This window comes from Macrobrachium nipponense, chromosome 37 (assembly GCF_015104395.2).
Source record: "Macrobrachium nipponense isolate FS-2020 chromosome 37, ASM1510439v2, whole genome shotgun sequence".
NCBI classification, from domain to species: Eukaryota; Metazoa; Arthropoda; class Malacostraca; order Decapoda; family Palaemonidae; genus Macrobrachium; species Macrobrachium nipponense.
The window spans coordinates 48893194-48910705 of record NC_061097.1 but is presented as its reverse complement, the minus strand read 5'-3'; the positions used below and the strand labels follow the sequence as shown (position 1 = coordinate 48910705).

Genomic DNA, 17512 nt, shown 5'->3' with positions numbered 1-17512 from the left:
AGAAAGAAATGTCAGAGCGGATCTGCTAAGCAGAAGGAATCAAGTCCTTCCCTCAGAGTGGACTCTGCACGCGGACGTATGCCAGGAGCTGTGGAGGACGTGGGGCAGGCCCCATCTCGATCTATTTGCGACCTCCAGGAATGCGCGGATAGATCTATACTGCTCCCCTATTGCAGACCCAAGAGCAGTGGCAATAGATGCATTCCTGATGGATTGGAGGAATCTGGATCTTTACGCGTTCCCGCCTTTCAAGATTATAGGGGAAACGTTAAGGAAATTCGCAGCGTCAGAGGGAGCAAGGATGACGTTGATAGCTCCGTTCTGGCCCGCCCACGACTGGTTCACAGAGGTACTGGAATGGCTGGTGGATGTCCCAAGATCCCTACCTCTAAGAGTCGATCTGCTCAAACAGCCCCACTTCGACAGGTTTTCACAAAAACCTCCCCGCTCTCAGTCTGACTGGATTCAGACTATCAAGAGTCTCGTCAGAGCTAAGGGCTTTTCGGCAAAGTCTGCAAGGGCTATTGCCAATGCACGTTGACCTTCCACATCTAGAGTCTACCAGTCGAAGTGGGATGTTTTTCGACGCTGGTGCAGGACTCATAAAGTTTCCTCCTCCAGTACCTCTGTGACTCAGATTGCAGATTTCCTTATCTTCCTGAGGGAAAAATGCGGGTTGGTTGTCTCCACCATCAAGGGATACAGGAGCATGCTTTCCTCAGTTTTTCGTCATAGAGGATTAAACATATCTGAGGACAAGGACCTCCATGATTTAATCAGATCGTTTGAAACGGTTAAAAGAACCTCCTCCTTAGTGCCTAGCTGGAATCTAGATGTCGTGCTGCTCTTCCTGAGGTCCTCAAGGTTCGAACCTCCCCATGCTGCTTCGTTCAGAGACCTTCGATGAAGACTCTTTTTCTCTGTGCGTTAGCGTCAGCGAAGAGGGTCAGCGAGCTGCAGGCTCTAGAAGGTGAGGTAGGTTTCCAAGGAGGCTCCGCGGTTTGCTCTTTTCTTCCGGCTTTCCTAGCCAAGAATGAAAACCCTTCTTCGCCGTGGCCCAGGAGCTTTGAAATCAAAAGCTTATCCTCCTTAGTTGGGACAGAAGAGGAGAGATCTCTTTGCCCGGTGAGAAGCCTGAAATATTATCTTCAGAGGAAGAAAAGACTTGCTGCTAATGAGAGCAATCTCTGGTGCTCTGTAAGGGACCCCAGTAGGCCCTTATCTAAAAATGCACTCTCATTCTTTATCAGGAATATTATTAGAGAAGCACACACTTCTTGCAATCAGCAACAGTTTAACCTTCTGAAAGTCAAGGCGCACGAAGTACGGGCCATCGCGACGTCTTTGGCTTTCAAGAAGAATTTGTCATTACAAAACCTTATGAAGGCCACTTTTTGGAGGTGTGAATCAGTCTTCTCTAATCACTACCTAAGGGACGTATCGATTACGTATGATAAGTGTTTTGGGCTAGGCCCTTACATATCGGCGGATTCAGTGCTGGGGCAGGGAGCTGAAACACATCCTTTTTAATCCTTTTTCCCTGTTAGTTTTAAGTTTGAGTTTTTGGTTGTACGAAGGAGGTTGCAGGAGGCAGCTCCTTCTTTCGTATACTAATGTTAGTATTTGGTTAGGTGATCGGTTGTGCTTGAGGCTCCTTGCAATTGGTAGTGATAGGCTCTGGCATGTAAGCGGGTTGATCCCCCATTGACCAGATCCTGCTTGGATTCTGCCAAGTAAGTGGACTCAGTTCCCATTGGTAGACCCAAAGAGTTCTTCAGCCATAGGTCACGCCCTCGCTGAGACTCTTTAGGCAACGCAGACTAATAGACAGTAACTATCAAGTCTTCTGCCTAAATCAGGTAAGAACCAGAGGTTTATATTATGTATTCCTTTAACATGTGTTGTCCCCACTTTCTAAGTAAGTATGTGTCTCTTTCCCTCCACCAAGGGTGTCAATCAGCTAAGTATATATCTGGCAGGGAAGTTCATGTACAAAACTTTATTGTATACTAACAATATCATATTTATTGAATACTAACAGTATATTTATAAATGTAAGCATATCAGTAATTTGTTATGACATGTGGTCTAACAGCATTGGTATTACATTTTGTACAGAAACATTTACAGTGAACTGCGGCTAATTTTACATTGTTTCCACAGAATTCCAACCTTGTGTTACAAGCAGATGTTCGTCTTATCGAAAGAAGAAGCAAAGATGAAGCTACCGGTGAAGTCATGTCCCTTGCAGGGAAGCTGGAAGGAACAAGGATGGGAGATCGCTATCAAAGGACAAGACCACAACAGCCAAGAGAAGAGCAGCGTAAATCCAAGAAACAAAAACAAGAAGATACTCCAGCCATATCAGTGAAGACCCTTTCCATCTTAGAATTAGATCAAATGGCTGACATATTTTATCGCCCCAAAAGTACGGAGACACATCAGACATATGAGGTAATATTATCTTTCATACAGGAAGCTTTGGGAGATCAGCCTCGTGATGTATTATGCGGTGCTGCAGATGAAGTTTTGTCAGTTCTTAAAAATGACAAACTTAAGGATAAAGAGCGAAAAAAGGAAACAGAGGAGCTTTTAGGTGGCCTGGCAGAAGAGAGATTTGCTGTGCTTGTTAATTTGGGGAAAAAAATAACAGATTTTGGACACGAAACAAAAGCTGTTGACAGTGAGGCAGTGCTGGATGAGACCCATGGAGTAAATGTACAGTTTGAAGATTCTGATGAGGAAGGTGAAGATGAAGTGGCTGGAGAGGTTCGTGAAGAGGAGGAAGAGGAACTAGAAAATGAGGAAGCTAATGTTGGAAATCATGCGATTCATGCAGAAAACCTAACTGGAGGGGATCAGGTTGGTGCCAAAAAGGAGAGGGTGCTTAGTCCTCATGATATTGGTGCACATTGGCTACAGAGGGAGTTAAATAGATTTTATAATGATCCGATTCAGGCTCAGACAAAATCAAGTGATGTGTTGGAAATCTTGAAAACAGCTAAAGATGACCGAGAATGTGAAAACAAACTTGTACTCAATTTAGGTTATGATAAATTTGAGTTTATTAAAGTTCTAAACAAAAACCGGCAAATGGTTCTTTATTGTACATTGTTAGCATCAGCCCAATCAGACACAGAAAAAGAGGATATCAGGAGAGTAATGTTGGCTGAGCCAAACTTGAGGCGAATTCTAGCACAGTTAGAGAATGAGGAAGAAGCCATGGATGTAGCAGATGGTGGGGAAGAACTTGGTGGTTCACGACCACGGCGCATAAACACAGAGGCGATGGAAGTAGATGATAGATCTGGACAAGTACCAGGACACAGAGAGTATGTTGATCTAGAGAGCCTTATATTTTCAACTGGCTCTCACTATAACTCCAACAAGAAGTGCCATCTTCCAGAAGGTTCTACAAGGCAGATGAAAAAAGGCTATGATGAAATCCATGTCCCAGCTCTAAAGCCTAAACCTTTTGCTCCTGATGAAACGCTGGTTCCTATTGCAAACCTTCCTGCTTATGCTCAGCCAGCCTTTGATGGATTCAAAAATCTCAACCGTATTCAAAGCAAATTATTCAAAGCTGCTATGGATGGTGATGAAAACTTATTGCTTTGTGCCCCCACTGGTGCAGGTAAGACTAATGTTGCTTTGCTGACTATTTTAAGAGAAATTGGTAAAAATACAAACCAGGATGGAACTATTAATGGTGATGCTTTCAAAATTATATATGTGGCACCTATGAGATCCCTGGTAACAGAAATGACACAGAATTTTGCCAAGAGATTAGAACCCTATGGTCTTAAAGTGGGTGAATTGACCGGTGATCACCAATTGACAAGGGAGCAAATTATGGAGACCCAAGTAATTGTTTGCACCCCAGAGAAATGGGATGTGATTACTAGACGTGGTGGGGAGAGATCCTATACCCAACTTGTGAGACTGATCATCTTTGATGAAATTCATCTGCTCCATGATGAACGAGGGCCAGTGTTAGAAGCTCTTGTAGCTAGGACTTTAAGAAATGCAGAGACAACAGGAGATGCTGTGAGGTTAGTTGGGTTATCAGCTACTTTACCAAATTATGAAGATGTTGCAGCATTTTTGAGAGTTGACTTAAAGACAGGATTATTTTTCTTTGACAATAGTTTTCGACCTGTTCCTCTTGCTCAGCAGTATATTGGTATCACAGAGAAGAAAGCCATTAAACGTTATCAGGTTATGAATGATATTCTGTATGAAAAAGTCATGGAACATGCTGGGAAAAATCAGATACTTATATTTGTTCACTCACGAAAAGAGACTGCAAAGACTGCCAAGTCCATTTTGGACATGTGCTTGGAAAAAGATACTTTGGGTAATTTCCTCCGTGAAGGATCAGCTTCAACAGAAGTGTTGCGAACTGAGGCAGACCAAGTTAAGAATAATGACCTAAAAGGACTATTGCCCTACGGTTTTGCAATTCATCATGCTGGAATGAATAGGGTAGATAGGAATTTAGTGGAAGATCTGTTTGCTGATCGTCACATCCAGGTGTTGGTCTCAACTGCCACCTTAGCCTGGGGTGTGAATCTTCCAGCTCACACTGTTGTGATCAAAGGAACACAGGTTTATGATGCTAGTAAGGGACGTTGGGTTGAGTTGGGTGCTTTAGACATTCTTCAGATGTTAGGTCGAGCTGGTAGGCCTCAGTATGATACTAAAGGTGAAGGTATTCTCATTACAAATCATTCAGAGCTTCAGTATTACTTATCTCTAATGAATCAGCAGTTACCAATTGAATCCCAGCTGATCTCCAAACTTCCTGATTTATTAAATGCTGAAATTGTTCTTGGCTCTGTTCAGAGTATACGTGATGCTGTGAACTGGTTAGGTTACACATACCTCTACGTACGAATGATTCGTGCAGGAAACTTATATGCCGTTCCATCAGAAAATTCAGATAAATATTTACAGCAGCATAGAGCAAATCTTATTCATTCAGCAGCTCTGAAGTTGGAGAAAGGTAATCTGATAAAGTATGACAAAAAATCTGGACACTTCCAGGGGACAGAACTTGGTCGTATAGCTAGTTACTTCTATATTACCTGTGAGACAATGGGTGTTTACAATCAGCAACTGAAACCTACTCTCAGTGAAATTGAACTGTTCAGAGTCTTCTCTCAGAGTTCAGAGTTCAAGAATATCATGGTAAGAGAGGAAGAAAAGCTCGAGTTGAAAAAACTGATGGAACGTGTCCCTATTCCTATTAAGGAGAGTGTGGAAGAGCCAAGTGCCAAAGTTAACATACTCCTGCAGGCATATATTTCCCAGCTCAAGTTGGATGGATTTGCCCTTATGTCTGATATGGTTTATGTGACTCAGAGTGCAGGACGACTTATGAGAGCTATGTTTGAGATTGTCCTTCACAGAGGCTGGGCTCAGCTGGCTGACAAAACCCTTAATTTGTGCAAGATGGTTGATAAACGAATGTGGCAGTCCATGTCTCCTCTTCGCCAGTTTAGAAAAATTCCAGAGGAAGCCATACGTAAGTTGGAGAAGAAGAGTATCCCGTGGGAACGACTGTATGATTTAGGACCAAATGAAATTGGAGAGTTGATTCGAATGCCCAAAGGAGGAAAAATGATCCACAAATACATTCATCAGTTACCTAAACTTGATTTGGAAACACACATTCAGCCTATCACTCGCCAAATGCTTAAAGTAGAACTGACTATTACACCAGATTTCAAGTGGGATGAAAAAGTGCATGGCCGTTCAGAGGCATTTTGGATCATGGTGGAGGATGTTGATGCAGAGAATGTCCTTCATCATGAGTACTTCCTTTTAAAGCAGAAATTCTCAGAGGATGAACATGTGGTAAAATTCTTTGTGCCAGTTTTTGAGCCTTTGCATCCTCATTACTTCATTCGTATTACTTCAGACAAATGGTTATCAGCAGAAACACTCCTACCAGTCTCCTTCCGTCATCTCATTCTTCCTGAGAAATATCCACCACCTACTGAACTTCTAGATTTACAGCCTCTTCCTATCACTGCTTTGAGGAACCCGCAGTATGAAGGTCTGTATAAAACGCTGAACAGAAATCAGCAGTTCAACCCCATTCAAACTCAAGTATTCAATGCCACTTATAATTCTGATGACAGTGTATTTATTGCAGCTCCAACTGGGTCAGGTAAGACCTTGTGTGCTGAGTTTGCTATTCTTCGAATGTTCAGTCAGGATGAGTCTGCAAGATGTGTATATGTTGCATCCAAGGATGAAATAGTTGAAAGCATGTATGAACACTGGCTAGAAAAATTCTGCAGTTTGGATAAACGAGTTGTCCTTTTGACTGGTGAGACTGGAGCAGATCTGAAGCTTCTCAACAAAGCAAACATAGTCATTAGTACTGCAGAAAAGTGGGATGTGTTATCACGACGTTGGAAGCAGAGGAAGAATGTGCAGAACATTAATTTATTTATTGTTGATGAGTTACAGTTAATGGGTGGATCAGATGGACCGACTTTAGAAGTTGTTTGCTCACGTATTCGCTATATAGCTTCAAAAATTAGCAGACATATTCGCATTTTGGCCCTTAGCTCATCTTTGGCAAATGCAAGAGATGTTGCACAATGGCTTGGATGTTCATCAAACTATACATTCAATTTCCATCCTAATGTTAGACCTCTTCCTTTGGAATTACACATTCAAGGATTTAATAACCCCCATAATGCTTCAAGGATTTATGCCATGGCTAAACCTGCTTATACAGCTATCCTCAAGCATAGTCCACGCAAACCTGCCATGGTGTTTGTTCCCTCTCGAAAGCAGAGCATGATTACTGCCAGTGACCTTCTTACTTTTGCTGCAGCTGATAAAGAACCTCAACGGTTTCTGCAAGTGAATCCTGCGGAAATGGAAGAGTTTCTTCCACAAATAAGTGATGAAATGTTAAGAGAGTTAGTCAGCCAGGGTGTTGGCTACTTGCATGAAGGTCTTAGCACTAGGGATCGTAGAATGGTTGAACGCTTGTTTGAAGCAGAGGCCATCCAAGTTGTAGTTGTCAGTCGGGCTTTGTGTTGGGCGATCACAGCTCCAGCACATTTAGTCATTATTACAGACACTCAGAGTTACAATGGTAGGTTGCACAACTATGAAGATTATCCTATTACGGATACTTTACAGATGGTTGGTCGTGCAAACAGACCAAATGAAGATGATGAAGCCAAGTGTGTCCTCATGTGTCATTCTTCAAAGAAAGACTATTTCAAGAAATTCTTGTATGAGCCATTGCCTATTGAGAGCCATCTTGATCATGCCCTACATGATCACTTTAATGCAGAAATTGTGACACGTACAATTGAAAACAAGCAGGAGGCTGTAGATTATGTGACTTGGTCCTTTTTGTACAGGCGTATGACTCAGAACCCCAATTATTATGGCCTTCAGGGAGTCTCTCATCGTCATTTGTCTGACCATCTGTCTGAATTAGTGGAAAATACACTGCATGATTTGGAAGAGTCTCGTTGTATCACCATTGAAGATGACATGGACACAGCACCTCTTAATTTAGGTATCATTGCCTCATACTATTACATCAATTATACAACCATTGAGCTGTTCAACAAATCACTAAACAGCAAGACAAAGATAAGAGGGCTTCTTGAAATCATCTCAAGTGCAGCTGAATATGAAAATGTTCCTATTCGTCATGGAGAAGAAGATACTTTGAGGCGTTTAGGACAGAAAGTACCAAATAAACCTGAAGGTAAAACAACAGATCCACACATTAAGACAAACCTTCTGCTTCAGGCACATCTTTCTCGGCTGACACTCAGTGCTGAATTACAGCAAGACACAGAATTGGTTTTGGGCCGTGCTTTGAGACTGATTCAAGCTTGTGTTGATGTGCTCTCTTCCAATGGTTGGCTGGCTCCAGCATTATCTGCTATGACTCTAGCACAGATGGTTACTCAAGCTATGTGGTCTAAAGACTCATACCTAAAACAGCTCCCACATTTTACGAGTGAGATGATTGAACGTTGTGAAGCAAAGGATGTTACATCAGTCTTTGATATTTTAGAGCTGGAAGATGATGATCGTAATCGTCTGCTCCAATTGACAGATGCACAGATGACAGATGTTGCTCGTTTTTGTAACCGGTATCCCAGCATTAATCTCGATTACGAGGTGGTTGATGCAGATTCCATTAGCAGCGGTTCCATGGTAAATGTTGAGGTGGTACTGGAGAGAGAAGATGAACCAGGCCCTGTCATAGCACCTCTCTTCCCACACAAACGGGAGGAAGGTTGGTGGGTTATCATTGGTGATCCCAAAGCAAATTCCCTCATTTCTATCAAGCGTCTTACTCTACAGCAGAAGGCAAAAGTAAAGTTGGACTTTGTAGCCCCCAGTGAAGGCCAGTATGAGTACAGGCTTTATTTCATGAGTGATGCATACATGGGCTGTGACCAAGAGTACAAAGTCCCACTTAGGGTCAGAGAAGCAGAGTCAGAGTCTGAATCAGAGAGTGACTAGATTTTTTAGCAGAGCATTTGGTAAATACAGCATAAGGTTGAAGGGTTTGTAAATATGTAAATATTCTTGATACTTGGCATATGTTAAGCTAATTTGTAAGTTTATTGATGACAAGAGGGATTTATCCACAATATCCTTAGGCAATGAATATACAGTACAGTGGTTAATTAATGTACAAACTTTTTAAAGTGAGCAGTCCAAGAACTGTACCTGAAAATGTGTTTCTTCTTGTAACTTGATTCACAAGGAAACTTGTTATATTTTCTTTGTCCATACAGCTAGTTCTACACATAGTTTTTTTTTGCTCTGTGCAATTTTTACAAAATATTACTGTACAATTTTTGTGTTTTTTTTAGGTATTAAAGAAGACTTGTGTTTTGTTTTTGTGGTAGTGATGTTTACAAAATGCATGTATGATCTGCGATTTAGTATAATTTACAGCAGTATGTTGCAATACCGTTCACATTGTAATAAAGTTTATGTTGAAAAATAAACTATAAATTCTTCTCGGAGTCTTTCATTGATTTCAAGAATAAATAAAGCTCAGGAAGATTTTACACGAAGCATCACACAGAATGTACCGGTATCTTGTTTACTGAAAGAATTGTCCAGAAACTATTATGTTGTACAGATGTATTGTATACAGTCATTTCTTATTCTTAGTGAGTCATACAATTGGGCAGTGTAATTAATGGCCTCTTTGCGATTTGTTAAAGAGTAATGGTTCATAGGCACATATTGATTGTCTTTTATGGTATATAGTTTAGTGATACTGACGTTATACATATTTTGGTGTAAGATTCATATTGGTGTTAATACCAGTTACACAGTAATAGATTTTGGCCCAACATATTTTGTTTGCTTAAACAGTGCTGAAATAGTTTTGTTGACTTAAAATTCCAGAAAACGTTAAATTTTACACACAGTATTATTTATAGCATATGATCCTTTGTTGAATAAATTATAAGGTGGTGAAAACCTAAATGTCTTACAATTCCAAAAATTCTGTTGGTTTGGTCTTCATATTTTTATGATTAATTTGAAGTACTATGGGGTGTGGATTCAAATGACTGTACAGTGCTGTACAAAGTTTTCATTAGGCAGTTTTCAGAAGCGTGTTAACCTCTCCCAATTGGTGCTTGTGCAAAAATGGTTCTAAATAACAGATGTGAACAATGCCTACATCAATCAGGATTTTTACAAACTGTTGTTACTTGGTACAAACCAATGCTCTCCAAGTGCCTATTCAGGGACTGATAGGCTAAACCTGTTAGACTATAAACTGTTCTTTGCAAAATTATTTGCAAGTTGGTTTGAGGTAAACAGCATTGCATTGCTAATGGTGAGTTGGTCTTTATCAGTCCTGTAATGTATAAACATGAACATGGAACAATAAAAAAAAGTCCATAAATTATCTAAGGAAACTAACAAAGAACTACAGAAACAGAAAATTGCAGCAAAGCAGTTTAGAGGTGAATTTTTTTCTTTTTTTGTTAGCTCTTATCAACTTGCCAGTTTTGTCATTATTTGATTTAGAAACTAGAATCAAGGATGTCCTTGAGTCCAAGTCCAATGCAATCTATTACCGAGTGTTTGTTTCACCCGGGGAATAGAAAGATGAGGACTCATGTTAACTAGGAAACATTTACATCAAAAGCTATATACGAGAGAGAGGAGACCCTCTTCACTCAACTGTGAAGCTAACACTGGTAGAAATGGTGAAAGGGGGAATTTAGTGTAATTTCTGCAACCAGTAAGGTGTGGTTTAATGATAACAGATCAGTATCGAACTTTGAAACTTGAAAAACAACACAAATTGGGGAACAAATATATGCACTTAAAAAACCCACATACAGTTTCAGCCTTATGCCCCCTCTTCAGTGTGGAGACACTAAAACCCAGCTGCCAGTTGAGTTTTAGTACTTCCACACTGAAGAGGGGGCATGAGGCTTTGAAACTATGTGCATTTTTGCAGTATATCTGTTCTCCAATTTGTTTTTTCAAGGTGTCTAACCTATGAAATAACTGGAGGGCAAAGGGCAAATCCATGTAATAACTTTTAGGGAGGGCTCACTCATGTGAATAAATTGTGAACTTCAATGTCTTGTAGAGGCAAAGGCTACAGCTAAGGCTGTCCTGATGGTTAACTATCTTAGAAGCCCTTTGTGATGGGCTGGCGATTTACAAAGCCCTCATTAAACTGAGAGAAGCACTGGTGTAAGCTCCTATGGAGGGGTCGTCATTGGAGAATATCTTTCTCAATTCTTTGTCAAGTTGATGCAAGTACCAACAGAGGAGGGTGGTAGCTAGCTGAGATATATTTCTTATACCAAGCTGATGACAGATGTTATTTTACTAAAAAAAACCAGCGTAATCTTTTAATTCGCTCAAATTTGTCCTCCAATGAGTATATCTTTTGGAGGGAAGCTGAAGAATCTCCAGTGCAGCGGCTCTTGTACAAGTTTGGCACAAGGTAAATCCATGAGAAGGTTCACTAAAGCAAACCACAAATTGGAGGTCATTACGGAGTGATGACGGTAATTTTGATCTTAAGACTGAATGCTAAGCACTTGGGCACTTTCAGTCATTCAGTGCTTTGGGTAGAGAAGGGAGGGAGATGAAGTGGTTGGACAGTAAGGCTACAGAAGAGGAGCAAAATGGAGGTAAAAGTTAGAGGCTGAAAGGTTGGGTGCACCTAAGGTTTGAGGGGACGCTGCAAACAACCTTCAGTAATGCCAGTGTGTCACATGAGGTGTTCCACAACTTCACAAGTGCAGAAGGCATCAAATTTCCAGTTGGAGCGCCTCAGTTGCGTGGTTGGTATGGTGTTTGCTTCTCACCTCGGTGGTTGCGGGTTCAATTCTCGGCCATTCCATTGAGGAGTGAGAGATGTGAATTTCTGGTGATAGAAGTTCACTCTCGGCATGGTTCGGAAGTCGCGCAAAGCCGTTGGTCCCGTTGCTGAATAACCACTGATTCCATGCAACGTAAAAACTCCATAAAAACAAAACAAATTTCCAGTTGGAAAGGAGAAACAGTACACACACAATGCTTATCTGCATTAAGTAAAAATGTTCATGTGAGGCATTCCCTTGATCATACAAAAAATGAGGCGTTTGAACTTCAGTTAAAACTTTCTCATTCAGACTATACTCTGTTTTATTCCATCTTTCCATCCACCTGTGGTGTTTGCGCATGGTAACACTGCGTCCCGGGCTTCGAATAGTTACGCTATGTGTAAGTTTTAGGTAAATAAAAGGATATCTGTGAGTACATTTATTTGCAACTAAAAGGTGTTTTAATAAATTACAGTATGCGAATTACACCGTTAATATTCGAAATAGGATATTATTATTGTTGTTGAATGTAAGCAATGTAACTATCTAAAGCCCGGGACGCAGTGTTACCATACGCAAACACCACAGGCAGATGGACAGATGAAAAAAACTGAATATAGTGAGGCGAATAGTTGTGCGTAAGTAGACAATCAAGTTGTTAAAAAGGCATTCCTCAGTGAATGTAATGTTCCCATTAAAAACTATTATATGATTTATTTGTAAATGTAAATATGCAGCACATTATACATACTTATGTTCAGATGGAGGCATCTTATGTAGAAGACCTCACTGATTTGGCTAAGTAACTATTGTTGAAACTTACCCTTAAGGATTTTTTTAAACAAGACTATTCACATTCTTCTAATCACCCTCTAGTATTTATTAACTAAGCATTAAAAGGCACTTTATAGATAAGTATATTAAAGAGTATTATACTGTAGAGTGCAATGTTGTGGTATAGTACTGGCCTGGAAGTAGAAGGTTGGGATTTTTAACCGGAATGAATTTTGCAGATACTTGAGGACAGTGCAAAATGCTCTCCTTTTCACTTGCCATACGATCAGGATCTGTTAGAGCCACTTTTAAACCTGACATCCAAGGAAGCACCTGCTTTTTAAATTGGTTCCTCAACCTTTCATTAAACCGAAAAAGCTCTGCAAGGCTGTGTATACCACTGTTCTGGCATTTAAAAGCATTTTTGGATGCATTCTGGTTTATAGCATCCTTCTGGTTTGCACATATACAATTAGCATTAGGGTGACTGATCTATTATATAAAAACATTTCTGTATGCGTCCTGGCTTGTTTTTGGACTAAAGGAAGAGGTATTAATGTCCAAATTACTGGTTCCTTGGGATGTTTATGTGTTGGATTCCATTCGGATAATCTAAAATTAACTATGTAATTATAGTAACTCAACACTCAGTGTGAAGCAACACTGGGGTTATTCATTTCTTATTCACTTTGTTCTTTAACAACTTGACAACTTTGTCACTGATGAAACGGCCCCCATTCCTTCATGAAAGAGCGAGAAAACACACACTAGTCCAGCAAAACAACCGAATGAATATACTTCAACTGGAATGATAGTACACCGCACCTGAGTCAGTCTAATAGTTTTTATTGATAAAAATGAGCGAAAGAAAGGAATTCTGACAAAACTTCCATAGGTTTCTTAAGATGTGAAAGTTTATATTATCAAAATTGCATCGGTAATATTAGCAGCTTCATATTCTCCATTCATAAGCTATTACCCAAGACGTACATTCAATATGGAACAAGCGTAGGAGGCCATCGGCTGGAAGCGCCCCAGTGGCGTGATCGGTATGGTATTGGCATGCCACCTCGTTGGCCGAGGGATGGGGGATGTGTAATTCTGGTGATAGAAGTTCACTCTCGACGTGGATCGGAAGTCACGTAAAGCCGTTGGTCCCGTTGCTGAATAACCACTGGTTCCATGCAACGTAACAATACCATACCATATACTATCGGCTGGATGTAAAAAGAAACGATTTTATATTAAATTATCTGAAGTAACAATAATAAAGGTTACTGGCCATGTGGAAAAACCCAGTAGACAAAAAATTGTCATATGCACATGAAAGTGAACAAATGAACATGGAGATAGGAGTACTGTACTTCAAAATAAGGCAGAAAAATGAAGGCAAAGAGTTAGATGTTATGAAGTGAAGTAGCATTATAGCCTTTATAAATTTGGAGCAGATGTTAACAGACCTTTGGACAAGGCAATGTGACGCCATGGTATTGCCCTTTAAGAATTACTAAAGGCCGTTCGTAGCATTCTCGTTGCAGCTCTTACTCCACTTCCTTTCTTCCATCTTATATCCAACCTGTCTAAAACTATTACTTGCTAGTGCGACTGCGAGTTTTCTCTTTTAGGCGGGCCACCCACAGTCGATCTGGTCGTACGATGAGGACTGAGTGGGAGGAGACTCCAAAAAAATGACTGCAAACTCACGTTACTGCCCGGTGACCGGTCTGAACAAAGTAGTCAGTCTTAAGTTGGCAGCCACACAGTTCGGACGTGGCGGAGGGAATATCTGATAATGAACCATATATGTTCAGACTGTGCCGTTGCAGCCAGTATAACAATGAAAAAAAAAAAACCTCGAAAAAGAATATTGGGTCAATGATTGGTTTTGAAGAGAGAAAAACTCACATTTGTTGCTTTTAAAGGAAATACAGGTAGCTCCCAGGGATTACTATGATAAACATAAGGGTGGACGAGGCCACATTCATTTTTGTGGGAAGATTATAACGGTCGTGCAAAAGGACACATGCATGACGAAATCCACAACCCCCTATGAAAGGCCAAGTGCCACATTTGGCTACTTAGCGACTGACTGTTCTTATCAAGATATAAAATTGAGTGTGGCCATATCGCCCAGAGCTCTTGGAAGAGTCACGCTAGAGACATGCTAAGCTATTTGGACATCACAAAACTCATGTATACATATTTTTATCCTTGATAAACTAGCTTTTAGAAACTCAAAATAATTGACTCTTCTACAAATATACCTAACAGTTTGTAGTGTGTAAAATTAGTGTAGGAAATGATAAAAGTGAAAAGGTAATAAATCTTTGTGTACCCAGTCATTACGCTACACTACGTATTTCACAATCAGCACCAAGTACCTACCTCCCATTATGATTTTACTATTGCATTGTCCCAAGTTCTCCTTTAAATCATTTATCATTTAGGAGCTTTTTAGCATATATTCTTATTTCGTTAAGAAATATCCTCAGTTTATTTTCTTGTTTTCTTTTACTTTGAAACATAACTGATTAAACGTCATGAGCAAGGCACCAATTTCGTTTTGTTTTGTTTTGAGAGTACTTTACGTATTGTAAAATATACGTTACTATTACACACACACACACACACACACACACACACACACACACACACACACACACACACACACACACACACACACACACACACACACACATATATATATATATTACGTAATTTGGTACTTTGAAACCTTGTCGTTACTCCAGGATCTAGAAACGCTACGTCCTTCAGTCTCCATCATCACTGTGGTGAATGAAAGTCTTATGTAATTGAATTTTGTTTACACTCATAAGGTAAACTGCAATTATATAAAATTTTACAAAATTCAGTATGTAAAGAAATAAGAAAAATATGTATATATACCATGTCTAAGGGACGGAACGTCTTATGCATCACTTCCTGATTTCTTAGATGACCATACTTTCCTTCATTCTTTCCGTTATGAAGGTCTTAAATTTATTATTTATCTTCTAGTTCACCATCTCTTTCGTTGGAGAAACTAAATAAAAAGGACACTTTTTATTTAGTTTCTCCAATATCGATTGATAAGCTGCATTTCTTTTGTGTTTATCAGTATATTCTTTACTTCTTATATTCCACAGACATTGCTACGACTTATAAATCTAGAAGAACCCCTTCCAGAAATCTTTATCTATCGAAAGTCTGACGTGTTGAACGATATCCTCTTCTCTGCCGTTTCTTGGTAAATGAACCTCCTAATTCATCTAGCCTCGTCGAAGACACCACTCACGGTCAAACTATCAGTTCTGAACGACTTAATCTGAAAAACCCCTATTTGACTGTCGTGTCGGACCGTGAGTTGCTTATTCAAACTTCAACTGTCAGGTTTGTCGATCCCGCTTGACTTCCGGGCTTGATCAGATATGACTTGATTAAAAACCACTCCACTCACATTCAAACTTGCTTAAACCCCGCCCATTTCGATCGGGCATTACAAATCCCATCTGACGTGAGTGGCCGGCCTTAGTTTCACCTACAGATCCCTGTCCTTCATGTCATTCACTTTGTGGACCTTTTTACCTTGCAGTACACCTACCTTAATTCCCTCCCTTTCACTGCCTGAAGCGCTGGGTGGCTGAAAGTGCCCCAGTGCTTGAAAGCCTAAATTTCATCATTCATTTATCGTGGCATCACAGCAGAATGCGGATCCTGTGGCACAGGAACTGAAGGTGATGGAAAGGGTCCTCTGCAGAAGAAAGGCTTATGGCAGATGGCACAGCAGCATTTCTTCATTATTGACCAATGTAGTTTTTTTTCACTGCAATTTTACACGAGGTTCTGGTTTTGTACTTCTCTCTATATTTATAATTCTGGCTTTCTGTATGGGAATTATCACTCGTATAAGAAAACTTCGGATACAAACTGACCTTCAATACGGTAAGTATTAATGTAATCCAGAGAGTATGTCGTCACCATTAAAGATTGTGCTGGTTTTAAAAGGTCTGTTTACTAAACAGCAACTGCAGGTGTGTTTTCAATCATTTCAGTGTTATAATATAATTTTTCTATTTTTGTTGCCTTACTAACCTTACAGACCTTATACCTCGTTCGGGTTGCCCCAGGTCTCTCAGTGTGAGGCACCTCTAATGTCTACCAGAGAATTTTTAATGCATCTTCCGGTATATTTTGCATCTTCCAATCTTGGATGGTCTGGGATGCAGCTTAAATATTTGTCGAGCTCATTCTTTAACACATCTGCGCTCACTCCTGATATGTTCCTCAGATGAGCATTGAATAGACGCTGCATTATCGATGCAGTGCGTAGTGGATTAATGTCTTGTGCGCTTTCTTTATTTTTCCTGGTATAGTTTTGAGCACTATTAATCTACCTCTGCTTGCTCTTTCTGATATTTTTAGCTCCATGATGTTTTCGGCAATTCCTTGTATCTGTCTCCATGCCTGTATTATCATGTAGCGTTCTCTTCTCCTTTCTAGACTATATAATTTAAAAAAACTGTAGTCTTTCCCAGTAATCAAGATCCGTAACTTCTATTCTCGCTGTAAAGGACCTTTGTACACTCTCTATTTGTGCAATATCCTTTTGGTAGTTTGGGTACCTTAGAGGGAGTGGACCCAGGTGTTCTACAACCTATTTCTGGCCAGAAAGAACAGAGAGGATGAGGATGCCAGACCCCTAATGGCACTGGCCCTTACGAATGCCCACGAATGGTTATATTCTGACAGCCTCTGGCGTTTCGTGGTGGTCACCCATCCACAGAGGAGCAAAGCTCATCATTGCCTACCTTGAATCGAAGACAGCTCAGGGCAAACGTGTTAATGCCATCATCAGAATTATTACTGCTATAATTCATACTGAGAATGTCTCCTTGTGGAATGAACTGCTAGGCAATTAACTTGCACAGAAATCTTCTACAGAGTAGACTGCTAATTATGTATATTTAAACAGAAACGTAAAGAGGAAAGTGAGAATTAAGGGAGAGAAAGGCATTTTGGACTACGCATGTGTTTGGTTGTATGGTGTTTTTACGTTGCATGGAACCAGTGGTTATTCAGCAGCGGGACCAACGGCTTTACGTGTCTTCCGAACCACGCCGAGAGTGAACTGTCACCAGAAATACACATCTCTAACTCCTCAATGGAATGCCCGAGTATTGAACTCGCGGCCGCCGAGGTGGCAGGTCAAGATCATACCAATCACGCCACTGAGGCGCTGACTACGCGAATGGCACTCGGTCGCGTAGAATAAAGGCTCTAACTTGGAATATGAATCGTGCGCTATTTTTTAAGAGAGTCGGGTACTAAGCTAATAGGGGAAAAATAGTCTGGTGTCGACAGAGGTAGGAGTAAAATTGGAA

The 17512-nt window shown here is 40.3% G+C and overlaps 2 protein-coding genes across 2 annotated transcripts in view; one reads left to right on the top strand and one right to left on the bottom strand.

Annotated features, from left to right (window-relative positions):
* The window catches only part of LOC135209251 (origin recognition complex subunit 4-like), a 402188-nt gene that overhangs the window by 137410 nt on the left and 247266 nt on the right, over positions 1-17512 (bottom strand). The gene's annotated exons all lie outside the window — the stretch shown is intronic.
* On the top strand, positions 2144-9026 carry LOC135209249 (U5 small nuclear ribonucleoprotein 200 kDa helicase-like). Its single transcript, XM_064241956.1, has one exon. The coding sequence runs from the start codon at positions 2239-2241 to the stop codon at positions 8518-8520; it is 6282 nt and encodes a 2093-aa protein (XP_064098026.1). The 5' UTR covers positions 2144-2238; the 3' UTR covers positions 8521-9026.